This window comes from Aotus nancymaae, unplaced genomic scaffold, assembly GCF_030222135.1.
Source record: "Aotus nancymaae isolate 86718 unplaced genomic scaffold, 86718_ANA_hifiasm-v0.15.2.pri h1tg000015l_1, whole genome shotgun sequence".
Classification (NCBI taxonomy): domain Eukaryota; kingdom Metazoa; phylum Chordata; class Mammalia; order Primates; family Aotidae; genus Aotus; species Aotus nancymaae.
Window position 1 is genome coordinate 11278217 of NW_026988427.1, and position 27912 is coordinate 11306128.

The 27912-nt window shown below is 43.9% G+C and overlaps 1 protein-coding gene across 4 annotated transcripts; it reads right to left on the reverse strand.

The window, feature by feature from the left end:
- Positions 1-21: 21 nt before the first annotated feature.
- On the reverse strand, positions 22-27798 carry ZNF454 (zinc finger protein 454). Of its 4 annotated transcripts, none has more exons than XR_001107349.2 (6): positions 27552-27798; positions 26155-26291; positions 22449-22575; positions 21949-22038; positions 2540-5678; positions 22-1510 (listed from the first exon to the last, which is right to left on the reverse strand). XR_001107349.2 is itself a non-coding variant. In XM_012451520.2 (5 exons), the coding sequence occupies exons 2-5, from the start codon at positions 26185-26187 to the stop codon at positions 4348-4350; spliced, it is 1581 nt and encodes a 526-aa protein (XP_012306943.2). In that variant the 5' UTR covers positions 26188-26291; positions 27552-27798; the 3' UTR covers positions 22-4347. The 4 variants fall into 4 exon arrangements, 2 of the variants coding, with proteins under 2 accessions (XP_012306943.2, XP_064232709.1); XR_010342880.1 differs by having other exon boundaries at positions 22-1066; positions 1285-5678; XM_012451520.2 differs by having other exon boundaries at positions 22-5678.
- Positions 27799-27912: the final 114 nt, after the last annotated feature.

A 27912-nucleotide genomic window follows, 5' to 3' on the forward strand; every position in this document is an offset into this window, starting at 1 on the left:
TGCAACTCACACATCTTAGGAAACTGGGCACTTTTCTTATTTTATTTTCAGAAAGACACACCAATGAAGAATTACTGTCAACATTTTTTTTTTTTTTTTTTTTTTTTTTTTGAGGTGGAGTTTCGCTCTTGTTACCCAGGCTGGAGTGCAATGGCGCGATCTCGGCTCACCGCAACCTCCGCCTCCTGGGTTCAGGCAATTCTCCTGCCTCAGCCTCCTGAGTAGCTGGGATTACAGGCTTGCACCACCATGCCCAGCTAATTTTTTTATATTAGTAGAGACGAGGTTTCACCATGTTGACCAGGATGGTCTCGATCTCTTGACCTCGTGATCCACCCGCCTCGGCCTCCCAAAGTGCTGGGATTACAGGCTTGAGCCACCGCGCCCGGCCTACTGTCAACATTTTTTTAAGGATAGTGACGTGGGTACACAGGGTGGCACATGGAACACAGAGGAAATGTCAGTGCCACCCAGTGCTGGCACCTGCAGAGCATGACTGTCAGCACCACCAAGAGGTCCTTGAGTGATCAGAATCAACCAAGCCTTGCATTCTTTTCCCTTCACAAACTGTTATAAAAATATTTAAATTGCCAAAGATATATTCAGCAGGAGTTGAGGTGGGCCGAGAAGTGGGGAGCCCCCCAGCTGCAAGACGAAAGAGGGTGAGAGACTGGGGTCTCCATGGTGTGCTGCCGACTGAGCCAGGGCGATGGGGGAGGGTGGGGCAAAGTGCAAAGGAACGGGAAGAAAAGGAGAGGAATCAGACAGGGGGAGGCTATGGTGTTTTGGATTAATTCTGAATTACACTGTTTTCTCCACCAAAAGCATTCAGTTTAAAGCAACTTTGTTCCAAGACTCTGAGGCTCAGGCACAGTAACCTGGAAGCCTGAGTCTGCTGCAGGGACAAAGTGCTGTTCTGGAAGCAGTCAGTGAAGACGGAGGAAGGTAACGTCTTAGAGAGGCCACTGTCAAAGCCGGACAAACAGGCAGGCAGGGAGAAAGAACCCAGATGGCAAATGAGTCAGCTGGAGATGAGGGGCACCCAGCAGGAGATGGGCAGAGGAATCTGAAAGAGGAAATATGAAGCAATTTTTTTTTCTTTAAAGAGGAGGCAGTTTCAGTGGCTGTTCCCAGAAGCTCATAGAAATGAAGAACCTATCAAAGTCTAGATGCTAATTCCCTTCTCAAACCCTCCTCCTGGGCTGAGTGGAACTGGCACCGGGATGGGTCTCAGAAGGCTCCGAGATGGGAGGAGAGGCCAGGAGTGGCTTCTCTGGCTCTTACCTTTTTCTATGGCCCAGGTGAGGGCGGGGAGACCGGCTTCACGTGAAGTTCATGGTCGTGGCGTGCCAGAACAGTTTTGTGCACTAACGAAGCAGGGGCAGGCTGGACGTGTAGAGACGGAGCTGCTGAAGGTGGCACGTCACCAGGTGGCCAAGTCTGTCCCTGAAGTCCCAAGTCGTGGTCCTTCATCTTGTCACAGCTGGTTGTGTCTACATGGCCATTAGGACTAGAAAAGCAAGGTACAGAATGAACTAGAATGAACTGCTCCTCTAGGAAACACGGTGTTCGGGGATCAACCCAGCTGAAGGTGGGGTACAGAAAACGCCCTCTCAGTAACTGCTGAAATGTCAAACACTGCACAGATCAGCTGGCAGAAAAGACTGTGGCTGAAGAAGTCTTACTGCAGGGTCCTCAGAAATTTACTTTTAGGGGTTCAGCTGCGGCAGGTTAAAATGCCCAGGTAGAGAGCCATATAATCCACGTGAGAAAAAGACTAAGACCCAGGCAATGAGCACTCTCCTAACTGAGAAGGCCACGTAGCAAGCTCGCACTCCTACAGTAAGATACAATAAAGCCACTGCCTGGCCAAATACTAGGACCATAAACATATTCAAGTCCGCCTGGGCGTATCTAATAAGCCAGTGACTTACTATTTGCCTTCCCAGACAGGGATGAGTGAACAGGCACCTCGGAGGACTAAATCCACGAAAACCCACGCCTAACAGAAGATGAACTCAGGGAGAGTGCACTGTCATCTCAGACGGGGGGGCTCCAGGCTGCACTTACGCGCTAGAGGCGTAGTTCCTGGAGCTGTGGCTGAGATGAATGAGACTCTTGAGCTGGGGGCAGGCCTTGGCCCTGGCTCAACTGTAGGCACATACTAAGTAGTGGTAGTTCTCACGCATCGATTACAAATAAAACAACCAACCAACTCAGCTTAGAAACATGCTTCTCAGGGATTCAAGGTAAGGGGGCGGTAGTTAAGACCTGGCACATCACATGGATAGGGATGAAGGCAGACATCTGTAGCAGTGAACATGATTTTTTCAGATTTACTCTGGAATCTCGGGGCGTCAGCCATGCGAAGCTGCAGATGAACCTCTGTGGACATGGGACACACAGTCCCAGGAAACCTCTTCAAACAGCACTTCACATGCAGCTTCATACGGGAGAAAGTCTGAGTTGCTGATCACCTAACAGGAGATGCTGGCCCACAAAGGTGGCCTTTATTAGATGAAGACTGAATTTAGATTACCTGGACTTTGAAGCTGCTGGAAGCTTCCACGTCTATGTTGCAACTCAGAGCCCACTGAGTTCTACCATGATATAAAATATCCTCTTCTGTAACATGGGGTGAGGTGCTGCATTCTGAGGGGTCCACATTGCTCAGACAGCACTTCCACAAACCAGGGACTTGCCACTTCGCTTTCCGGAATAATTTGCTTGGCCTCCCATCTTCATTGCATGGTATGTTCCACCTGGTGGCAGTGCAGGCTCCCCCGTTCCTTGTGGTAGGGAAAGGGAGAGGGCCCCAGAGGCTGTGCGTGAAGGAGCGCAGATGTTACTTTATCTGTGTGATTTCTGCTGAAAGCAATGAAGGATGAAAGATGGTGAAGGAACCCTACCTCCCGGACTGCTGTACCACAGACTTTTGAACATGGACATGGCCCTTGCCAGGGAACGTCAATGGTGCTACTGACCACTTCCTGACTCATGGAATTCCTCAACATTTTTCTCACCGCTGTCAGCACGAGTCCTTAAATAGTGAAAGGCCTAGATGGAGGAGAGGAAATGACCACTTCCAAATGCAAAAGCGAAATTCAAAGCTGTCTGCTCTCCTATTAATATAGAATTAATACCTCCAGAAACCTAGAAAAAGAAACAGGGGAAGGACTAGGATGCAGCAGTTTATGCTGAGAGAGGAAACGTACTCTAATGCGGTAGACACGGTGGACTGTCCAGTGAGGGAGAAGAGAGTGGGTCAGAGCATTCTGAGATCTGGCCTTGGGGCTTTCACCTCTTCTATCAATTGCACACAGGGAAATGGGAAGTGACGAATGGAGGTGGCTGGGAATACTACAACTTAAGTGGGTGGAATCATTGCACCAGAAGCTGAGCAAGTCCCTGACTGACGTGTACAGTCACTAAGTATACTACAGAACAACTGGAGGGTAAACGTGGCACAGGCAAAGCCCCTACTTCAGGTACCATCCCAGGGTCAGTCAAGCTGAAGCCCAGTGGAAACGCGTAAAAACCCTAACTCGAGAATTTTGATCAAGTTTTGCCTTCCAGACAGAGATTCTAAGTTCTGAAAACCGTATTTGGGTGTGATATTCAGAATCATGGACTGTGTCTGAGACCAGATCACCACACTCCCCACATGGGGAAGTGACAGGTGACACCATGCAGACAGTTAGGAGTTGCTAAGTCAGAAGAGGGTCATTTGGGGAAAATAATCTCACAGGGATGAAGCCAGTGGACAGGCAGACCAGAGGTATCTGACAATGGATGGTTTGAAGCAGAAGGTAGGAAGCATAAGGCAAATAATTATGGGTGACGCATGGTGACTGCACTTTCTTTATAGTGGGTGTCAGTGGTTTGGGTGAACAGAGGACTAAGGGTTCCATTAAAGGTGGCAACTCAACTCTCTTATGTAGAGAATCCAGTAGCGTGAAACGCTTGTGGGCCATTTTGACTTTTTGTTCTTTTGCTTCTCAACTTTAATTTTTATAATTTCATAGTTTCTCTAATAGTCAAGATGTAATTTGATAAACCAATTTTAATGCTGTTAATTGTTAATGAAGCTCCATTTTGGTTCTGATAGTTGGCAATTCAGACTAATGAAACAGGACTGCTACTTGAGGCAGTATTAAAGAATGAGGAGTGTTTGCCGTTCTTAAATGCCCAAACCCCATGACACTGTGAATCTCGACCCTCAGTAAATAAAGTGACTATCTCGATGCAAGCTTTCATAGTTATTCTCTAGAATGGATTATCTTACATTCAACAATTAATTTACTCAGTCTCAAAGGTCTTCCATACAAACTACATTCAACATTCATATCACTTTTCTCCAATATGATGTCTCTGATGCTGAATGAGGTTTGCAGTCTGGTTAAAAGCTTTCCCACATTTATTACATTTATAGGGTTTCTCTCCTGTGTGAATCCGCTGGTGCTGAGTAAGGTGGGTGCTTCGGATAAAGGCTTTCCCACAGATCTTACATTTGTAAGGTTTTTCTCTAGTGTGGATTCTCTTATGTTGAGTAAGCGCTGAATGGTCACTGAAGGCTTTTTCACATATATTGCATGTATAAGGTTTCTCCCCAGTATGAATTCTCTGATGTTGGGCTAGTGCTGATTGGTCCCTGAAGGCTTTCTCACACAAACCACATCTGTAAGGTTTCTCTCCAGTGTGAATTTTCCGATGTCGCGCAAAGGATGAATTATCCCTGAAAGCTTTCCCACATTCGTTACATTTATAAGGTTTCTCTCCAGTATGAATTCTCTGATGTTCAGTAAGGGAGGAGTTTACCCTGAAGGCCTTCCCACATTCATTACATTCAAAGGGTTTCTCTCCAGTGTGAATTCTCTGATGCTGAAGAAAACTTGTACTCTGATTAAAGGCTTTCCCACATTCATTACATTTATAGGGTTTCTCTCCACTGTGGATATTCTGGTGTTTGGTAAGATGTGCCCTGCACACAAAGGCTTTTTCACAAATGTTACATTTAAAAGGTTTCTCTCCAGTATGTATTCTGTGATGATGGGCAAGGTGTATATTTCGGATGAAAGCTTTTCCACATAAGTTGCATTCGAAAGGCTTCTCTCCGGTATGGATTTTCTGATGGTAGGTAAGTGAGGAGCTCACTGAGAAGGCCTTGCCACATTCCTTACATTCATAGGGCTTCTCACCAGTGTGAATTCTTTGGTGATGGATAAGGTGCGTGCTCTGGTGAAAGGCTTTCCCACATTCTCTACATTCATATCTTTTCTCTTTAATATGAACTTTCTGACTTGTTGCTTTTTCAGTATGAATTTTCTGATGTTTATTAAGAGTTGAACTCTTAGAGAAGACTTTTCCACACTCACTACACTCAAAGGCTTTTTTGCTGGGTTGAAGTCCCTGGCTTTGAGCACTACGAAGAGATGAGCTCACAGTGCTCCCAGAATCATCACGTTCCTGTTCACCGATCCCAGATGGGGTGTTTGGGTGAGTGAGTGCTGCTCGCTGCAAACTGATCCCCTGGCCTCCGCATTGCCACTCCAACAGACTAGCACATTTCCAGTAACTACTGCTACCCAATCTTTCCTTTATTGTCCATTGATCCAATTCTTCTTCGGGAATCTCTGCCTTGAGAGTAGACTTCTTACGGACAGGCATGGTCATCCAGTCTGAAAGACGTTAAAAATAAAAATGTCCATAGTAAAACATTTGGATGGGACAAGATGCTAAGCCTGTTCATAGTGCTAACAGAGAGTTGTAAGCTTTTCTGTTAGTCCCTTCTTTTACCCTCTTTTCTGTCCTTTCTTACTGAAGATTTTCTGAAGTAACAGTAAGAAAGGACAGAAAAGCAGGGTAAAGAGGGGATGATGGCAGGGGTTGATCTAATGTGTAATACATGAGGCAGGAGAGCTTGGAAGCATGATCTTAGAAGCCACAGGCCTCAGTTAGAATTGAGTACAACACATATTTTCTTTGTGATAATAGAGAAGTTATCTGATTTCCTAAGCCTCAAAAAAAAAAAAAAAGAAAGGAAAAAAACTGATAAAGACCACATAATGCTAACAGACAAGAAAAAAATTACCCTGTCTATTTAAAGAGATGGTTTTTAAAACAACCCAGGTGTGGCCTCAAGAAGCTACTGAAATTAGCAGTCAACACTTGGTAGGAAAAAAACCTTGACTCCAGAGCAATTACTAAAATCAAGATATAGGCTCATTTGAGCATTCAGATGAATAATAAAAAGCTAGGCTGCTGTACAGGCTGTGTAAAATGCTCATATCTACTTAAAAAAAAATAATCAGGCCCTCCTATTGCTTGTGAAGAAGCAATGTCTGCAAACCCATATGGATAATGTGACACCTACAGGAGGGAGTGCCATGAGATATTCTGTGGCAAAGTTATCTCAGGATAAACGCTGCAGCTGGAAGCACTGCCAGCAAGCTCATGGTGGACTTTCTCAGGGCAAACAGGAAAGGGGCTAAAATGTAATACTAAGGACTAGATTCTAAACACAGATGATACAAAATTCATGAGAACTCCTAGAAAAGCCATCCTTATTACCTTCTTTTCCCACTCGCTCCAGAAAATCTTTAAAAGGCACTCCTGGTATTATTTTAGAATCAAAGAAACAAACCTCTTTACTTATCAAGAAAAGAAAGGTAAACAGGCACATCTCAAGACTAAAATCCTATTGAGCTCAGAATTAATATATCCCTGTTCAAAACAAAGAATGGTCAAAGTTAAACATCAGCGTTGCCAAATGTCAGAATGTTAAGGACTACTCTCACTTCTGGCCCAAATAGAGTAGCCTGTGGCAGACTAACATTTCTGCAGAAAACAGCTAGGAAATCTGAACTGAAAAAAGTCATCTGTCTGAAGGCATGAGATGTCACCCAGACAGACTTTATAGTCTAAAATATTTGGGAGAGAATGAAACTATAGAGAGGTGATCCCAATACTCAGTGGCTTGTCACTCAAACAATTTACTGAATTCTTAAGCTTTACAGGGCAAAAGACTAAAGTTAAGCAGATATCTAGAATTTTCTATAGTCTTTTGGTACTATGGAACCAGGCCCTTCCAAGGAGAGGTCATAGTAGACACGTGAAGCTCTCGGCTGGGACTCCCGCAGGGCTACAACCTAGTAGTCGGGGCAAACGAGCAGTTGACAAAGCTTTATAAACATTGTGACCAATCTCCAGCTGTTACAGCTCTTTGGTTGGACGAAGATGGTTTGCTTACACTCTAGCTGCCAGCAGGGAATTTAAATCTTCTCTGGAGGAACACCATCTAGAGCCTTGGCTCTCCTTCACACATAGTGTCAGGGACTCAATAAAAGTCAGCGGTGCTAAGAAATTGAATGAAGGGGAAAAAACAGATAATAGAAAAAGAACTGCAGAACACAAATAACAGAGTTATCAGCTGCGAACATTAAAACAACCGGGATTAATATGTTCAGGAAAAGAGGAATGAGAATTACAAGAAAGAACTGGAACAGAAAAATCAAACTGAAAGCCTAGAACTGAGAAATACAAAAACTGAAATTATGAATTCAATAGATTTTTAACAAGACATCAAACACAGCAGAAGAGAGGAATAGTGAGCTACAAAAATACATAAGCAGAAAATATCCATAGTAAAACATGGCTAAAAAAATAAACATTTTTAAAAAGAGAAAGGTTGACAAATGAACTCCGAGAAGCGCTATAAGCTCCAAGGATAACTCTACAGAAAATTCACCTAGGTACCTCACCTAGGCATGCTGAGAACCAAAGATTACCTTGAAAGTTGCTTGAAAAAAAATGATACATTACCTTTGAAAAAGCATAAATTAAGACTGGCAGTGTCTTAATGAAAACAATGGCACCCAGAAGACAATGAAGTAACATGTGAAGTGAAAGAAGCTAACTGCCAAACTAGAATTCAGCACCGAGAAAATACCTCTAGAAAGTAAACATGAAGCAGGTATTTCCACAAAAATAAAAACAGATTGTGTCACCAGCCGATCTACATTAAAAGAAACACAGATGTGTTCCAGGCAGAAGAAAGATAATTCCAGGTAGAAATATGAAAATGTAAGAAGGCATGAAAAGCAATGGAAAAGGTAAATATGTGGATAAAAATACTATTGATTATATATGACAATAATTATAATGTCTTAATGAATTGCAAATATATGTGGAATTAAAATGTGTAGCAAACATAAAAATAGAGGGATGAAAATGCTGTTAATTATTAAGGTGGTACCAATGCCTGGGAATTATTAAAAATAAAATTTTATTTTGGACAGTAATAAGCTGGTTTTACTTTTTAGCATTAACAATAAAAGACCAGGTAAAGAAGGTTAATTAACAAGCTAATACAGAGTGAAAATGGCACAATAAAAATATTTAATACAATAGAAGCCAGGAAAAAAGACAAGGGATTCAAAGCAAGTAAATAAAATATAAAATAAATAATAGGATAGTAGATATAAAATCCCATACATAGTAACTTAACTAAGTTATTTTTAAAAACTAAGATTATGAGACTGGATAAACAATAAAACATAATTGAATATCACTTAGAAAAGAAATACCAAAAATGTAGATACTGAAATAATAAAAGAATTTCAAAGGATATATCATACAAAAGAAAGGTGCTATACCCACAGTAATATAAGAGCAATCACACAATATTTGAGAAAATAGACTTTAAGGTATTTTACAAAGACAAAAGGGTTAATTCCCCAGGAACATACAACAAATTTTCATTTGTATACACACAACGTAACTTTAAAAATGTATAAAGTAAAAATAGGAAAAAAAAAAAAAAGGAAAAATAGACAAATCAATAATCATAGTGAGAAATATTCATTCGGCACCCTCAGTGACTCAGAAATCAAACCACTAAAAAAGGAAGGGGGCTGGCTGGGCATGGCGGCTCCTGCCTATAATCCCAGCACTTTGGGAGGCTGAGGCAGGCAAATCACCTGAGGCTGGAAGTTTGAGACCAGTCTGACCAACATGGTGAAACTAAAAATGTAAAATTATCTTGGCCTGGTGGTACGTACCTGCAATCCCAGCTACTTGGGAGGCTGAGGCAGGAGAATCGCTTGAACCCTGGAGGCAGAGGTGCAGTGAGCCAACATTGCACCATTGCACTTCAGCCTGGGCAATAAGAGCAAAACTCCGTCTCAGAAAAAAAAAAAAGAAATAAAAAGAAAAGAAAGGAATGGAGGAATTGGCTGGGCATAGTGGCTCATTCTTGTAATCCCAGTACTTTGGGGGGCCAAGGCAGGAGAACTGCTTGAGTCTAGGAGTCCAAAACCCTGCCTGGGCATATGGTAAAACCTCATCTCTACGAAAAATTTTAAAAATCAGCCAGGCATGGTGACATGCTCCTGTAGTCCCAGCTACTCAGGAGGCTGAGGCAGGAGGATTGCCATGAGCCCAGGAGTTCAAGGTTGCAGTGAACTATGATCACACCACTGCACTCCAGCCTGGGCAACAGAGCAAGAACTTGTCTCGAAAGAAAAAAAAAGAAAGAAAAAGAAAAATGATCTCAGCGACCCAATAAACAGATTTGACCTCAAATTCTCAATTCTCCCCCATTAAGCTACACTTTCAGGCCAATTCCTATCAAAATTCCAGCTGGAATTTTGTGAAAATTGAATAGCCAATTCTAAAATTCTAAAAGAAAAGAAAAGAACAAAACTAGAGAATTTACATCAGCAAGTGTAAGACTCATTATAACGCTAGAGTAATTAAAGCAATGTTGTGTCGGCACAAGATTAGACAGAATGAAACAGAATAGAAACAAATCTGTACACACACACAACAATGGGGCAAATTGTAGAACCCAGAATCAGACTCAAGTACCTCATGCAGTCCCCTCATGTATGACGAAGGTGACAGTGCAGTACCATGGGGAAAAGATGGTCTTTTCAGCAAATGATCCTGGGTCAACTGGACACCCATATAGAAAACAATGAGTAATAAATCTTCCATATGGACTGTAGACCTAAGTGTTTAAGACAAAATCCTAGAGCTACTAGAGGAAAACACAGATCTTCATGGCCTTAAGATGTTCTAAATAGAACACAACAAGCATTCGCAATATGCAGAAGAAGAAAAAAAAGACTTCTGATGAATTCAGGTATCTCAAAATTCAGAATTTCCATCTATCAGATGACATCATTATCCAGACTGGGAAACAATATTTGCAGTGCGTATATATGACAGAGGATTCTACATTTCAAGTACACAGCCCTACAAGCCAATCACAGAAGATCAGACAACAAAGTAGAAAGTGGGGGGAAGATTTACAGATACTTTATAAAAGAGGATATTGAAATTCTAAAAATTAAAAGATCAACTTCAGTTATAACCGTACATCCTCTAGAATGGTAGAAAAAAATTTTAATGATAATACTAAGTGTATAAGAGATGCTATCATTATGCTGGCGGGAGTATAAATTTGTATAACCACTTTGGAAAAGTATTTGGCTATGTCCATTAAAGTTTGCATATGCACAATCATAACAGTCCTAGCTATTTAATCAAGAAAAATGTGTACGTATGTTCTCTAAAAGTTGCACAAGAAATGTTCATAATGGTACTATTTATAATAGCTCTAAGTAGAAATAAACCAAACATTAGCAACAGTAAAATGTACAAATAGTAACAGGTTTACATGGCAAAACATTATACAGCAATAGAATGAACCAACTATTCTTCCAAGTGACAACAAGGATGAATCTCAAACATACTGTTGAAAGCAAGAAGCCAGGCCAGGTGCAGTGGCTCACGCCTGTAATCCTAGCACTTTGGGAAGCCAAGGCGGATGGATCACGAGGTCAGGAGTTCGAGACCAGCCTGGCCAATATAGTGAAACCCTGTCTCTACTAAAAAATACAAAAATTGGCCAGGCATAGTGGGGCGCAGCTGTAGTCCCAGCTACTCAGGAGGCTGAGGCAGGAGAATCGCTGGAACCCAGAAGGTGGAGGTTGCAGTGAACCGAGATCATGCCACTGCACACCAGCCAGGGCAACACAGCAAGACTCCATCTCAAAAAAAAAAGAAAAAAGAAAAAGAAAGAAGCCAGATACATACTGTATGATTTAAAGCTTAAAAACAGGCAAAACAAATCTATCGCCAGGGTAGTTGTTACCTTTAGGACAAAAGAAACTGAGAGGGGACTGGGTGGTGGTAATGCTGTATTTCTTGATATGAGTGCTGACTACACAGAAAATTCATTGAATCAGACATTTATGATCTATGTACTTTTCTGTATGATGTATACAGCAAACAGTTTCTGTATAAAGTTCAAAAAGTTTGCTTTTAAAAATCTGGGATATGGCTTTCAAAAATAAAAAATAAAAATACCAATTTCTATCTTTTCTATCAGCTATTGGATACTGATGTCTATTAAAACCTTTTCTTGATTGTGATTAAAAACACATCATCTATATATCAGAGAACATATGACCTAAAATATTTTTTGAGGGTAATTATTTGACTTTTAAGATATTCTGTATTACATGATAACACTCATCTTCATAAACATTTTATCAAGACAGGAGTCAAATGTATCTTGGTTTGACCACACTGAAAATTAATGAGGTGTGAATTGAGCCAGTTCAGTCAGACTGGACTTACTGGCACTGATTTAGCCTGCAGTATGAAAGAGCACTCTGGTGTGAGCAACTCAGTCACACTCACTGCGTACCGAGTCACTTCAGGGTAGGCTGAATTAAGGAGCTATACCCTATGGGAAGAGACGGCCGGGGCAGAGCTGTGTTACTTATAGTTAAATGATTACAGGCTTGCTTTGCTTTCCGTACACCGAGATTTGTCCCACGGATCACATCCAAACTATGGTGCAGTAAAATAAAAGCAGAGGTCGAGCGTAACAGGAGGCCTGTGGTGAGGACCGTCTGAGAGCGCCCTGTCACCGCGGAACACTGCGGTGTGGCTGCAGAGCAGAAGAGAAACTGCTCTGGTCCCACAACTCTTCCCAACATAGAGTCTGTGTGAGGATCTGGTAAAGGGAGCTTATGCAAGAGACTGGGAAATAATGCAACCTCTGCTCACAAGACTCAGGAGGGTCTTTGCAGATGGGAGCTGGTAAGGCTGGAAGGCCTTAAAAGGCAGAGATCACTGGATCGCCACAGGCTCTGCCTGTGTTCTCAGAATATGGAGCAATTCCGATTGCTCTGTGTCTACAATGCTTGGGAAGGAAAAGCCCCTTGATGCACTGTGTGTGGTCAGACCTTATGGGCCTTATCCACTGTGCCTCTCTTGCCAAAACACCTGGAGAGACAATGGGTGGTAAAATCTGTGTCCTTAGTCAGAATTTCTTAGGAGAACCACGTTTGCTGTTGAATGCTGCAAACACATGCTCTTCCTCCGGCTATCCTCCTCCTCAACCCCCCTCCCCACAGCCTGCAAGATTAACAAGATAATGTATCCGATAAAAGCACATGAAGCCTAGAGCTCCAGGCCAGCTCGGATCAGCCCGCACTTGGATCACACAGCGAGAGTGCCTTGGACCCCTGGACCCATGCTGTAAAATTCTATTCTTGTGTCTTTGTCTTTATTTCTTTTTTCACTCCCTCGTCACTGCAGGGACACGGGGCGCCCAAGTACAGGATTGGGCTGGTTCCCAACAATATCCCTACCTGCATTGGTCCATATTAAAAAAAAAAAAAAAAGGCCAGGTGCGGTGGCTCATGCTTCTAATCCCAGCACTTTGGGAGCCCAAGGCGGGTGGATCACAAGGTCAGGAGTTTGAGACCAGCCTGACCAACATGGCGAAACCCAGTCTCTACTAAAAATACAAAAATTAGCTGGGTGTGGTAGTACGCACCTATAATCCCAGCTACTCTGGAGGCTGAGGCAGGAGAATCGCTTCAACCTGGGAGGCAGAGGTGCAGTGAGCCGAGATCACAGCATTGCATTCCAGCCCGGGTGACGGAGCGAGCTCCATCTCAAAAAAAAAAAAAAGTTTTAAAATACTTAATGTACTTAATGTAGAGTTTGAAGTGGCATGCAAGTAACATGTTCCAAGGCTCCTATACGATGTAGTTAAGAGGTCTACAAACACTGGGAGGGACCAAACCCTAGACCAATTCACTCTTCAATCACTGAAGGTTTCAAGAATTGGTCCTATCAATTTCATCTGGAAGTGGAAGTTAGGACGGATAAAATAAGGAAGACTGGCTCAAGGTCAGTTTGCCCTGCCCTTAGCTGTCCAGATCCTCTTCCCCACTCAAGGGAACTAGGGAATTCGCCCTTTCTCAAGGTGGCAGGTTTTTTTTTCAGGAGAGAACAAAAGAAAGCTGGTCTAGACTGAAGACACCTGGGGCCAGAGAACTGTGTCAAGACTGAAGCCCCACTTACCCATGCAGAGCTTCCAAAAGGACGTTCGTCTTCCCACTGCTTACTTTGGTAGGCAATGAGGGATTACTAGGTAGCTGAAGAAAGCCTCTAACAAGAAAGAAATACCAAATCATCAAACAGAAAACTAGAGAAAACGGACCCAATGATGGGAAAGAAGATGTTTTTGAAAATCATTATCTTCAAATGTAAGATATTTTAACTGTAAAACAGGAATAAGAATTTATCTTTTTAAAAGGCAATATTTGGAGAAACAAGAGTTCTTGGAAATTAAAAATGATTAGAAAATTCAAAAATGAAATAGTTCTGTAGACAATTAGAAAACCAGAAAAAAGTATGAAATGACTGTTTTTAGGTAAATGACAATTGGTGGTCGAGGATGGTGGTCCCTGAGAGAAGGAAAACAACCAGGTAAGACCTACGGATGCCCCAGTGTAGTTCCTGGAAGCAGACTCCAGGCCATGGCACAGGACCAAAACAGGGCCCAGGGTCTCAATAAATTGAGAGGACAGAGATCAGGGTTCGGGAAGGCCGTGGCTGTAATCTGCGAACCATCAAAGAGAAGAAAGCCACAGAAACTGAATTTATAGTTTAAACTGTCCCAAAAGTCTTCTGCTCCTGGCCCAGAATACATCGCTGGTTCTGCCAAATATCTAATGGAGAAATAACAGTATTTTGACACAAAATTTCCCAGAAAACAGAAGGAGAAATTTCCCAATTCATTTTGTGAGACCAACGTTACTCTGAGACCAGAGACAGAGATGTCATAAGGAAAGGAAACTATAGACTCATATCGCTCATGAAAATCAATGCAAAATCTTCAACAAAACGTTCACAAATCCAATTCAGCAATACTTAAAAAAGATAGTAAGTGAAAACTAAGTTGCGTTTATCCCAGAAATACAACTTTCACTTGGTCCTTAAAAACCAACATAATTCATTATCTCAACCACAGCATCATCTTAAGGATTGAGAAAAACATTAGACAAATATTTAGTACAAATTTGTGATAAAACTCACATCAAACCAGAAATGGGTATAAACGTCCTCAACCTAATAAAGAGTATGTACAAAAAGCCTACAGCTGACATCATACTCCACGGTGAAAGACTCAATGCTTTCCTGCCAAGATAGGGAAGAAGGCAAGGCTCCCCCTACAGCTGCTATCAACTTGGTGAAGGAGGTCCCAACCAGTGCGATAAGAAGCAACCAGATCTCACCTACATGGTTGTGGGAATACAAATGGAATGGTCACTTTGAAAACAGTTTCCGTTTATTACAGAGAAACACACACTTGGTATACAACCAGCAATCCTCCTCCTAGGCAATTACCCTAGAGGGAACATATGCCCACAGAAACAAAGCATGTGAACTATCCACAAAAACTTACACAGGAATGTTCATAGTGGCTTTAGCCCGAAACTCTAAACTCAAATGCTCACTAGTGATGAATGGGTGAGCAAACAGCAGAAGGCTACTCAGCAATGCCAAGGAACGGCTGACATTCAAAACAACAGGGAGGAACGTCAAAGACATGATGCCAATGAAGCGACCAGACAGAACACGCCCTGCGCTACTCCGTTCACAGGAAATCCTGGAGGGGGCAGTCGCAGTGGCAGCAAGTAGGTCAGTCGCAGCCAGGGACTGTGAGAAGGGGAGGGAATTAACGGCCAAGGGGTAAGAGAGAACTTCGGGGGATAAGAAAAATGGTTTTTTCCTTGATTTTCTGATGGCTACAAACCCTAGACGTTTGTCAAAACCGATCAATTTTTACACTTCAAACTGGTGCCTTTTATTCCATGTAATTGTATTTTGATGAAGCCGAGTAAGAATGACGTTAAAACACCTCAGTAGAAGAGGTGGAAGATAAAGCTGTGGAAGCCTGTCAAAAAGTACATACACAAAGTAGCATAAAAGATGGGAATTTCCATAATCAGAGAAGAAAATTAGAACGGTCTACGGTGTCCAATATTAGTGTCAAGCATTCCACAAAGAGAAACAGAAAAAATTGAAGCTGGAAATAAAACAATAATAGAGAAAATGTCCTACAGTCAACGGCAGGAATTTTATTTATTTATTTTTATTTTTTGAGACACAGTTTCACTGCTGCCCAGGCTGGAGTGCAGTGGTGCAATCTCAGCTCACTGCAACTATCACCTCCCAGGCAGGTTCAAGCAATGTGCCTCAGCCTCCCGAGTAGCTGGGATTACACGCTCCCGCCACAACATCTGACTAATTTTTGTATTTTTAGTAGAAAAGGGGTTTTGCCATGTTGGCCACGCTGGTATTGATCTCTTGACCTCAAGTGATTCACCTGCCTCGGCCTCCCAAAGTGCTGGGATTACAGGTGTGAGCCAACACGGCTGGCTGGGCAGGAATTTTAGATGGAAAGGCTCACTAAATGCTCAGGCAAGGCGCATCAATGCTCTGTGGATAAAAATAGAACCACAACAGGGAACCTCACTGGGAAACTTAAGGTCACTGGAGTAAATGAGAAGATCTTGAAAGTTTTCAGAGAGGAAAAACAGGTTATAAATGATTAAGAAACAGAGTGATTTCAGATTTCTTAACAGCAGCCTGAGGTCCAGAAAACAATGGAGTAATGTCAAATTTCTGAAGGAAAATGATTTCCAGTCCTGAATTGTATCCACTCAAATGATCCATAAGGTGTCAGAGAGGAAAAAAGACATCTACAGACAAGTTAAGCTACAAAATATTTATTTCCTTGCATCCTTCCTGAAGAAGCTACAAGGAGAGGTGTGTCAGCGAAAGGAGAGAGCAAACCACGAAAGAAGACACGGGACACAGTGAACAGCATAGTGAACTGCGCAGGAGAGAAGGGGGTTCTCAGGATGCCAGCTGGGCACCAGAGGCAGATGGCCAAGCCTCCTAGAATGGAGGTCAGAAGGCTCCAGAAAAGATAAAGTGAATGAGAGAAGGGCTGAGATCAAATTAATGACAATATAAACTAAACTAAGAACAGTGAACTCTAGGAATACACTGCTTAGTGTTTAAGAATGTGGAAACACCGACTATCGATGAAATGAAAGCTACACTACAACCGGGCGGACAGGGAATGCAAAGTGCAGCAGGCAGAGTAGTTGAAGGGGCAGGGGGTGAGTTTAAGCCTCACTTTTTATAGAAAGAATTCAATACGCAATGTCTAAAACTGAAAAGTCAAGAGGTAGCAATACAAACACGTCACTTGGAGAAATGGAAGCAAATACATCAAATAATCAGCTACAAGAAGAGAGTGGTTACTTCCAGAGAGGGGAAAGTGGGGAAGTGGGGGGAGAGAGCCACCATTGTTCACTACAAACCTCGCAGAGTTTCATTAAATGCCTGTATTACTTTGATTAAAAATAAATGCTTAAAAGAAAGAAAAAGGGGAAAAAAACAACTCCAAAAAAGTTGAAGGAAATAGTGACTAGCAAAAATTAATAAAATAAACACAAATAGAAAGGATCAGCAAAGTCAAATGTTTATTCCTTTAAAAGTCCCAAAAAAGGACAAACTTTTGACAACACACAGAAAAGAAAAAGGTAAATATTATTAGAAATTTATTTATTCAACAAATACGTACTGAGACCTAGTATGCCCAAGATACAAGAGCAAACAAGACAAAGTTCTTCCCTCATGGATCAAAGGGTAGAAAAGATCATTTAAACAGGACACAGAAAGCATTAAGAATAAAGATCAGAAAGACAGAGTGATATATTTTACTTCATCAAATAAGAACTTCTGTTCATGAAGAAAGAGACATGGTAAGCTATAGACTGGAGAAGATGATGGGCATACATACCAACTGATAAAGTATAGATTCCTAAATACAGAGAGAGTTCCTATGAATTAATAGAAAAAGAAACTATAATAGAAGAATCAGTGAAGAATAGGAATGTGTAAGTCATAGAATGTAAATAATAAATAAATATATGAAAAGATGTCCGACCTCACTAGTAACGAAGAAATGTAAACAAAAACCACAAGATACCATTTCTCAGGTATAAGACTAAGAATTCCTTAAAACTCTGACAGTTCCAAATTTAGGCAGGGATATTAAATAACAGCAATTTGCATCAACTATTAGTATAATTTGGAACAACTAATTTGATGATCAATCTGGGAATATCTAGTAAAGTTGAAAGAGCATATACCCTAAAATCCAGTACCTCTACATCGATGAATACACACAAAGAAACTCCCAAACAAGGTCCATGTATATAAGGAAGCATGTACAAGAATATTCAGGTCAGCATTATCCGTAACAGTAAAAAGTCTAGAAGCAACTTACACGACTGGCAGCAGAAGAATGGATAAATTAAAGTATAGTCATTGAAGGAAAAATGCAATTTCAGAAATGACCTAGAGCTACATGCCTCAACAGGGATCTGAAAAAAGCCAGTTGTAGAAAGGTTTCTACAGTAAAGTACACACATATTAAGTTTTAAAGCATGCAAAGCCAAGCGAGTATTGCTTAGATCTGTGGATGTCTGTGGCAAACCCACGAAGAGAAGCACAGGAGATGCTGGTATAAAATCCAAGCCAGTCGCTCTCTTTGTTGTAAGACGAAGGAAACACGGAGAGGCACAGTGGACTTCCCAGGTGCTGCCGCGTTCCATTTCCCAAGCCGGATGCTGAGACATGGGCATCGCTTCCTTATTATTCTACATTTTTATTTATCTATTTATTTTTTCTTTTAAAGATGAGGTTTCACCATGTTGGTCAGGCTGGTCTTGAACTCCCGACCTCACGTGATCCGCCCACCTTGGCCTCCAAAGTGCTTGGATTACAGGCGTGAGCCACCACGCCCGGCCATCATTCTTTAAACTGTTCAAAATTACTACATATTATTTTTTGTATACATGATGTACAATATTCAAAACAAATTTATTTTATGGTGAAAAAAAGAAACGATAATGGAGTGTGTAGAAATCACATATAAGAGCAATAAATAAGAAATGGTTCTCTAAAAGAAATTCCAAGCAAATTTAAGAGAAAAAAATTCAGATAATAAATTTGGAAATAAAAGGATATAATATACAATGTTAAAGTCATAGATGATACATAGTTGTAATCTAATATATTTTATAACTCAAAAAAAAATAATAAAACTAAATAATAAAATGTACAATTGATGTAACAAAAAGAAACCTCAACAGATTAATAAATAAGGAAGAAATTATAAAAGGTATTAGCAACTACTCCGTTAAGGGATCAGTTTTCTTTACATTTAGTGAGTGAACAATTTCTGTGTAATTTAAGCCCTTTTGAAAAGGGGCAGAAAGCGTACACTTGAAGGGTCGGACGGGTCTCCTGCTGGCCTCGTGCTAACCCTGACTTACCTCTTAATAGCAGCATTACATCAGTCCAAACTAGTTCAGCAGCTGAGGCTCCATTCTCTCCGAAGTGGAGTCAGTCATCGCCTCACACGTTGTAAGAATTAAAAGGGGCGGCTAACACAAATCCCCCCAAATCTCTCAGCCCAGTGCTGATCCACAGGTGCTCAAATGTCAGCTTTCTTCCCCTCCTCTGGCTCATAGCACAGAGAATAGGAAAACTAAAAAGGAAAGCTACTCACCAAAGACCTTTTTCTTATTATGATTAAAAGTAAGCATCAGCCAGGCAAGGTGGCTCACACCTGTAATCCCAGAACTTTGGGAGGCTGAGGCTGGTGGGTCACTTGAGCCCAGGAGTATGAGACCAGCCTGGGCAACATAGTGAGACCGTCTCCACACACACAAAAAGTGTATATTGTAAACCATGACTAATTGGTGCAACAATGGAAAATTTCTAGATCCGATACCTTGAAAACCTATTATCATTGCTCTCTACGGTCTTTGATGTCTTAGCCAGTCATTAAGAAATGAAACAGAAATACAGAAATAAGAGGAAAAAAGCTAAAAATGAATTCAATAAACATATTAAGAATGAATATGAACTAGGAAGGGAAAATACTAGTCATTTGGAAATGACTAGCACTTCTTTACAGCAGAAATTCTCAGTGAACAAAAAACAAAATAGGAGATCTATTTTTTTAAATATAATTTTATTAGGAGGCTGAGGCAGGAGGATTGCTTGAAGTCCAGAGTTTGAGATCAGCCTGGACAAAATACTAAAAAAGAAAGGCCAGGTGCAGTGGCTGATGTCTATAATCCTAGCACTTTGGGATGCTGATGGGGGCAGATCACCTAAGGTGACAAGTTTGAGACCACCCTGGCCAACATGGAGAAAAGCTGTCTCCAGTTAAAATACAAAAAATTAGCCAGGCAAGGCAGTGGGCGCCTGTAATCCCAGCTACTCGGGAGGCTAAGGCAGGAGAATCACTTGAACCCAGGGGGCAGAGGTTGCAGTGAGCCAAGAATGCGTCACTGCACTCCAGCCTGGGTGACAGAGCGAGACTCTGTCTCAAAAACAATAATAAATAAATAAAAATTAGCCAGGCAGTGGCAAGCACCTGTAGTCTCAGCTATTCAGGAGTCTGAGGCAGGAAAATCACTTGAACCCAGGAGGTTCAAGGATGCAGTGTGCCATGATTACACCACTGCACTCCAGCCTGGGTAACAGAAGGAGATTGTGCCTCAAAAAATATATATATACACACACACACACAATTTACATAAATTATACATTATGTAAATTTACTTATTTATTAATATAAATTTATAGAATTTATAATTTATGTAAAATATATAAAAATTTAATAAATTATATATACATCTAAAACTTTAATAGGAAATGGAAAAGCTATAAAACTTTCTCGAGACATAAATTAAGTCTTCTTTGATGTCAGACTGGCTAACTGCTAATCATCCTTCACAAACCAGCCCCAGTGCCCCATCAGCAGGCAACTCAGAAATCAGGCCTGCAGGAACAGAATGCAGGGAGGGGCCTGAATGCAGTGAACTGTGGCTGGCTGTACTTTCATGTTATCACCTGCACCTGACTGTGAAATCTCTGCAGGAACAGAATGCAGGGAGGGGCCTGAATGCAGTGAACTGCGGCTGGCTGTACTTTCACGTCATCACCTGCACCTGACTATGAAATCTCTGTAGGCAAAAAAGTCCTCTCCATCTCCATGCCCCTCTCTCAAGGGTGCAATGAAGAATTAGACTTCAGGAATCATGAATGAACTGACGAATAGTATGATTTAAGTAGAAACAGTTATGCCAAGGTGGTAGAAGCGTGAATGAGTTTCTTTTAATTTCCTCCATTTTTGTTATAAGACTCTTTGTATAACACAGAATAAAATATTTAAAATGCCTTAGTTTGGTAATGGAACATACAACTTCATAGATTATTCCGAATGCTATTGGATATATTAAACATTTTTTGTTGACAACTGAGTTTTAGAGTTAAGATATTTAATTTCCGGCTGGGCGAGATGGCTCACGCCTGTAATCCCAACACTCTGGGAGGCCAAGGCGGGTGGACCACTTGAGGTCAGGAGTTCGAGGACAGCCTGGCCAACATGGTGAAACCCTGTCTCTACCAAAAATACAAAAATTAGCCAGGCGTGGTGGTGCACACCTGTAGTCCCAGCTACTTGGGAAGTTGAGGCAGGAGAATCACTCAAACCTAGGAGGTGGAGGTTGCAGTGAACTGAGATTGCGCCACTGCACTCTAGCCTGGGCGACAGAGCGAGACTCCATCTCAAAAAATAAAAAAATACTGAATTTCCATAACAGACTGGGTCCTAGATATTCCAGGTACACAGTTATTTATTGTAGGATATAAATTCCTGCCTACTACACTGGGTCACTGTGAAAAATCTCTAACAAAAGGTTTGTGAAAATACTTGACAGCCTACACAATGCTAGCTGAAAGTGACACACTACAGGACTTGGCTAGGGCACGAAGCGCTCCAGAACACGGGGTTGTGGGGCGAAAACACACCCTGCCCTTAAGCCACCAGATACAATGAGCTCCTCAGGACAAGTAACAGTCACCAAACTGCCATGTCTTTTGTATCCCCAGGCAACAAGTCTGTGCCACTTACTAGGTGCCAAGCACTGTGCTAGGTGTGAGCAACACAGCAAAATATGCAGTAAAGCTGGTCTCCATGGCACTTGCAGTCTAAGACAATAGCTGGCAAAACGTAGAAGATAATCTACGTGGCCAAACACACATGGAGGTAGTTGAGGAAACGTGCAATGTTTACTGGAGGAGACGCCCAGTAGGCACACGATAACTGGCTCTTAAGACCAAAAGCTGCCATGCTGCGGCTCCTCATGAGAGAAGGGCAGGCAGAGACTGCGCTGTCAGATGCCGAACAGGACACCCGTGCACAGGAGTGTGGGGAGAACTGCCCAGACGAAGTTGAGTCTTCTCTAGACCACAGACTCTACTAACCTACACCAAACAGGCAGAGAAGAAAAGTCATTGCGGGAAGCGTCCAGGCCTACTACACTTTGGCAGTGCAGGCCAGGACAAATGAAGCAACGAGGTATGAAGCTGAACGAAGGTAAAAGAGGCGCTTTCTCAGTCCACAGGCTGGTGCATTTGCCTCCCTGCCTTCCCGACCCAGCAGGGCTCCTCCCTATCTCCCACACACATGATTCTTACCAAGACAGAAGCCTCCAGAGGGGTCCTCTGGCATCCACTCTTCCTTTTTTTCCAGCTGGGAAAATATATCTGGTTTGGGTCCTAAGAGTCCTGTTTTTGAGGGGAGACAAAAATGAACCACATCTGTTTATACAAGAGATAAAAATCATTGCAAAGACAAAGCCTGGCCCTCAGAACCTCCTGGAAAAGGGGACTTGATAGGAAAGCCCAGGGCCAGGTGCATCCCAGTGGAAGGAAAAGATGACTCAAGCCTAAAACGATCTGTTCACACATTCCTCTCCCTGCCAGAAAGGAAGCATTTGACCCCTAGTCACTTTTGAGGCATCTGAGAGGACTCCAAAAGAGGCCTGTGCCCCGGACACTAAGGACAGGCAAGTATTAATAACACTCCTGAAGACGGCATCCTCAATTGGTCCAACCGAACCTTCTATGTGGTGTCAATGTAAGAGTCCGAGGAGATCCCTGAAAGTGAAGAGAAACCTTGCAGGGGTCCCACTTACCCAGCGAGACCAGGTTGCTGTAGTTCTCCAGCATCACATCCCTGTACAAGGCCCTCTGGGCTGGGCTCAGCTGCCCCCACTCTTCCTGAGTGAAGAGCACAGCCACATCCTTGAAGGTCACCGATTCCTGTAACAACAAATTCATTCTCCTTGATCAGGGGCAACCCCTGCACATGGTTATCTGGAAAAGAGACTGGCAGCCCCTAGGAGCTTCTGGAGATTTACAGGACCGCTGGCACACAGGGAGCCGGTGTTCTGTGGCCAGTTAAGGCCTCTTCAGGGTCTTCTAGGGGCTGAGTCTTGGACTAGACATTGCTACCCACTCTGAAGAAATACATATGGTGGTGAAGATAGGCTTCCTCAACACCGAGACTTCCAACTTGCCATTCATTTAGCCCAGAACATTTTCTTTTTCTTTTTTTTTTTTTCTTGTCAAGATGGAGTCTCACTCTGTCACCCAGGCTGGAATGCAGTGGCACCATCTTGGCTCACTGCAACCTCCACCTCCCAGGTTCAAGTGATTCTCCTGCCTCAACCTCCTGAGTAGCTGGGACTACAGTTGTGTACCATCATGGTTGGCTAATTTTTGTAGTTTTGGTAGAGACGGGGTTTCACTATGTTGGCCAAGCTGGCCTTGAACTCCTGACCTCGTGATCACCCACTTCAAACTCCCAAAGTGCTGGGATTACAGGCATGAGCCACTGTGCCTGGCCTAGCCTAGAACATTTTCTCTATCTCCCTCAAACCGCCCAGCCCTGCCTCTCCTCTCACCCCAGGGGACCAAATCCTACTCAGGTCTCAGCATAGACACCACTCGCTGAGTGCAGCCTTCCCTGGCAGCTCCCACAGTCGCCTATGAGGGCCATCAAGGCACTGTCCCATTTTAGTGTGATGTTTGCTTTACTTTCAGTTTCCTCCACTGGACTGTTAACTCCAAGATGTGGACCGCCTGTCTCTACATCTCTTGGCCTTCCCCATGTCCGGAACATGACCCATGCACTTGGCACCTATCTGTGGCTGCTCAGTCACTCCTGCTTTTCCTCAGGGTGTACCTTCCCACCTTCAATACACACACACACCTACATACACACCTACACACACACAGACACCCAGAAACAACACACCCATACCCACACCCCCCCACACACACAAGCACACACACAAGCATACACACCCATACCCCTCCACTTACACATACACACACAACACACACCCATATACACTTGCACACAAACACACAACCCATACCCACCCCCACACAGACACACACACATACACCTACACACACACACCCAAACTCACTCCCCCAGAGACACACACACATATACCTACACACACACACACCCATACCCACCCCCCAGAGACACACACACATACACCTACACACACACCCCTACAAACACCCATACCCACACCCCACACACAGACACAAGCACACACACACCCTATTGACACCCCTCACATACAAAAACACACAAACTCACACACACAAGCGCACACACACACCCACATCCATACATCCACATACAAACACACAAACACATACACCACACCTGTGCACATGCACATATACACAAACACACACATACACCACACCTGTGCACATGCACATATACACAAACACACACACCCGTACCCATACCCCCACATATACACACACAGAAATACACACGGAGACACATACACACAAACTCACAAAGACACACCCCTGCACATCCCCCCACACACCCTCAACACGCATATGCAAGCACACACGCACCCAAACACACACACACACAAATACACTCCCCATACACACCCTGTGACACACACCCTCAACAAACACACACGCACACATGGGCACATGTGCACTCATGGGTCCCATGGAACCAGTCATTCTACACAACAGGACCTTGTTCCTTCTGATTAGAACTAGTCCCTTTCTTAGAAACTCTGAGATGGGGTCACAGAGGAAAGTTTCTCTGTCCTGACACACAGGTGTACCTGAAGCCTAACCTAGTATGTAAAATCCAGTAACTGTTATAGCTCTGGTCTTCCCAGCTGGCTGAGAAGCTAAGGGAGCCAGTGTTCACTGAGGAAGAAGAGGTAAGCAGGAGCCCAGAGAAGAAACCAAAGGTCCATGAGAAAGGACACTCAGGTTATTCTAGGCCCCACTTCCATAGCCAACATCCAGCTGTGTCTTTGCCTTTGCATTTGGAGAAACACCTCCATATCTTTCCAGTAAGTGCTGCTTCTGCCTAAGACAGTCTGAATTAGGTTTCTGTTACCTGCATCTTTGGTACATGGCAGGCAGTCAAGAAACACTTGAATTGAAGCCATGAACCAATTTGTCAGGGACTATTTATCGTTCACTTTGTATTTCTAGCCCAAATCATAATTCCCGGCACATTTTACAGCCCTAACATATGTCTGTTAAATGCCAACCAAATTAAGGCATCCTCTAAACATGAGATAAATTGTGTGACACTGACAATGACTTTGAGGAAAAGGCTGGGGAAGGAAAATGTCACAGCAGACTGGAACCGTGGGTGGAGACAGGTTTCACAGAAAACCTGGTGCATGAGATGGGTCCTAAGTGACAAGTCAGAAGCCAAGAGGAGGAGGGGAGCAGCTGGTGAGCTGGGCTATGGTGAACATGGCACTCTCACCTAGCTGGTCATCCTTTCCAGTGATTCCTGCCACACATTCCAGTCCTCGGGGAGGTTTAAATGTGAAGGAATTGGAACAATTTTACCAAATGTATCAGAATGTGTATGTCCAAATGAATACTGTCTCCTTCAAAGCACAGTCCATATTCTTACTCCAAACGTGCTAGGCCTGCTCAAAGCGATTTAGGAATTTACTGAACTTTTTGGAAGCATAGTCTTTTCAGTCATTTCATTGGTTAAAAAAAGGCAAGTGTCATTAAAAAAAAAAAAAGTCTAGTAAATCCCACCTCCCCAAAAAAGTGTTCCCACTCTGCCCTTCTCTGAGCTCTGTGTGGGGTACCACCCTGATATGGTTTGGATGTGTGTCCCCTCCAAATCTCTTGTTGAAACGTGACCTCCAATGTTGGAGGTGGGGCCTGGTGGGAGGGGTTGGATCATGGGGGTAGATCCCTCATGAATGGCTTAGTGCCAGCCTCTTGGTAATGAGTGAATTCTCACTCAGTTGGTTCACCTGAGATCCAGTTGTTTAAGAGTCTAGGATCTCCTACTTCTCTCTCTTGCTCCCTCTCTCACTGTGTGATATGCCTGCATCCCCCTTCACCTACTGCCATGATCAGAGGCTTTTTAAGGCCTCATCAGAAGTAGATGAGGCTGACACCATGCACAGCCTATAGAACCGTGGGTCAATTAAACTTCTTTCCTTATCAATTACCAAGGATCAGGTATTTCTTTAGAGCAATGCGAAAAAGGACTCATACATGCCTTTACCACTTCAGATCCCTAACCTTACTTGCTAATGAAAAGAGTACAGGGTTTGATTTCATAGGAACTTGCGTTCCAGTCCCAGTTGTGACATTTATGTGACCTTTAGCAAATGATACATCTCCAACATCCACCAGGATGAGCCAGATATGGGTGGGGAGTTGGCTGGGGAGAAGCAACTGAGGTCAGTGTCTGGGTGGGACTGGACTGGGAGAAAAGCTCCTGGTCTGAGGAAGGAAACATGCCACACTCTTCAAATCCAGAAAGCAATTTAGGGGGAAGAAACCCCGACTCACCTGGACCATGCTTGGCAGGTGGCTGACAGCCATTCTTTCTTCTCTGATGAGCCCTCTTACGGACAGGCAAAGTGCTGTGGAGGCAGATGTGGAGCTTTGCACCCTTGGGACTCCTCAGGCTAGAAGGGTCTACACACCTGCAATTAGGAGAGGACTGGGTCAAAAGCTCTCATATAGCAGCCCACAGCGAGGCAGCGAGCATTCACACCCTGGGAGGCCTCAGTACCCCAAGCAGTGCGTGCTTTGGTCCCTGTTTGCTCCCCATTCTCTCTCCTGCTTCAGAGGATGCTATACCTTGACTTCTCCTGGCAGAAAGCCTGCTCCAGGCCCAGTTCTCACACCTTCCACCCACCCTCTGGTCTTTCCCTTCAGCCTCACTGAGCAATCTCAAGATTATTTTTTTTTTTTTGAGACAGAGTCTCATTCTGTCACCCAGGGGCTGGAGTGCAGTGGCACGATCTCGGCTCACTGCAACCTCTGCCTCCTGGGTTCAAGCGATTCTCCTGCCCCAGTCTTCCAAGCAGCTGGGATTACAGGCTCCTGCCACCACACCCAGCTAATTTTTGTATTTTTAGAAGAGACTGGGATTTCGCCATGTTGGCCAGGATGGTTTCGAACTCCTGACCTCAGGTGTTCCGTCCTCCTCAGCTTCCCAAAGTGCTGAGATTACAGGCGTTAGCCACCGCGCCCGGCCGAGAATTGTCTCTTTAACAAGTTATTCAGCTCCAGAACTCACCAGGATGTACCCGAAAAGGTGGGGGCGCTGGGGAGAGGCAACTGAGGGCGGTGGTTGAGTTGGATTGGACTGGAAGATGGCTCTCCCTCTCCCTCTCCCTCTCCCTCTCCCTCTGCAGCTTTGGAACAGCTGCCTAATCTGGGAGTGATGGGAGAAGAGGGAAAGGAGGGTAGTCTTCTTTCTCCTCAAAAAGGAGGCTAAGAAGGCTGGCTCTTCACTGTCGAAGCCTTTCAGGCAAGCCCTTCTCTGGCCTCGGGGTTCTCACTCTCTGGGGCCCAGTTTGGGTGGCCTGGAGTCACAGGTGGGCAGAAGCTGCGTTTGTGTGGCTTGCTGGGGTAAGGACAGGGAAGGGTAGGAACCCTCTTCACGCAACTCCCTCCCGCCCTTGCCGCTTCACCAGGTCCCCCGGGGGTTGCTGCAGGGGCCGCGCAGCGGCGGCCTCCGGCCTTGGCAAGTTCCTGGCGCAGGACTCGGAACCACGCCGGGCGTGTAGCTATCACCTGCGCGGAATCCTTGGGCTTCTCGGAGTCCGCTCCAAGACACACGCCGGAGGCCCTGGCCCCATCTCCTCCAGACGCACTCACAGACTGGACCCTAAGCCCACGATGACCACCCCTGGCTGTCCTCCCTCTTTCTGTTTGGGATCAAATCTCAGACGTACATTCCAGGAAGTTTGGGGCATTCGATCGACGTCCTCCAGAATGGACCACGACCCGCACCTCCTCGGCTTTCCCTCCGCCCTTCTCCCCAGACCACCTCAGGACCACTACCGCTCTCCCTCTGCGTCTCTGACCACCGTGCCTGGTCACCCCCGTATCGCTCTTCCAGGAGCCTCTGCCAGCGGCGAGAGATCGCAAGCGCCACATCGCAGTCAGAACACAATGAACTGGAGGCTGCGGCTGGGAACCGAACTGCGCTTGCGCGTTGCCCTGGGAACCGCTGGGCCGAATTCCCACAAGTCTCAGAGCTGCGGCAGTTCGGCCCGGCAGACTCCACTTCCGCAGGGAGAATCGGCGGAGACA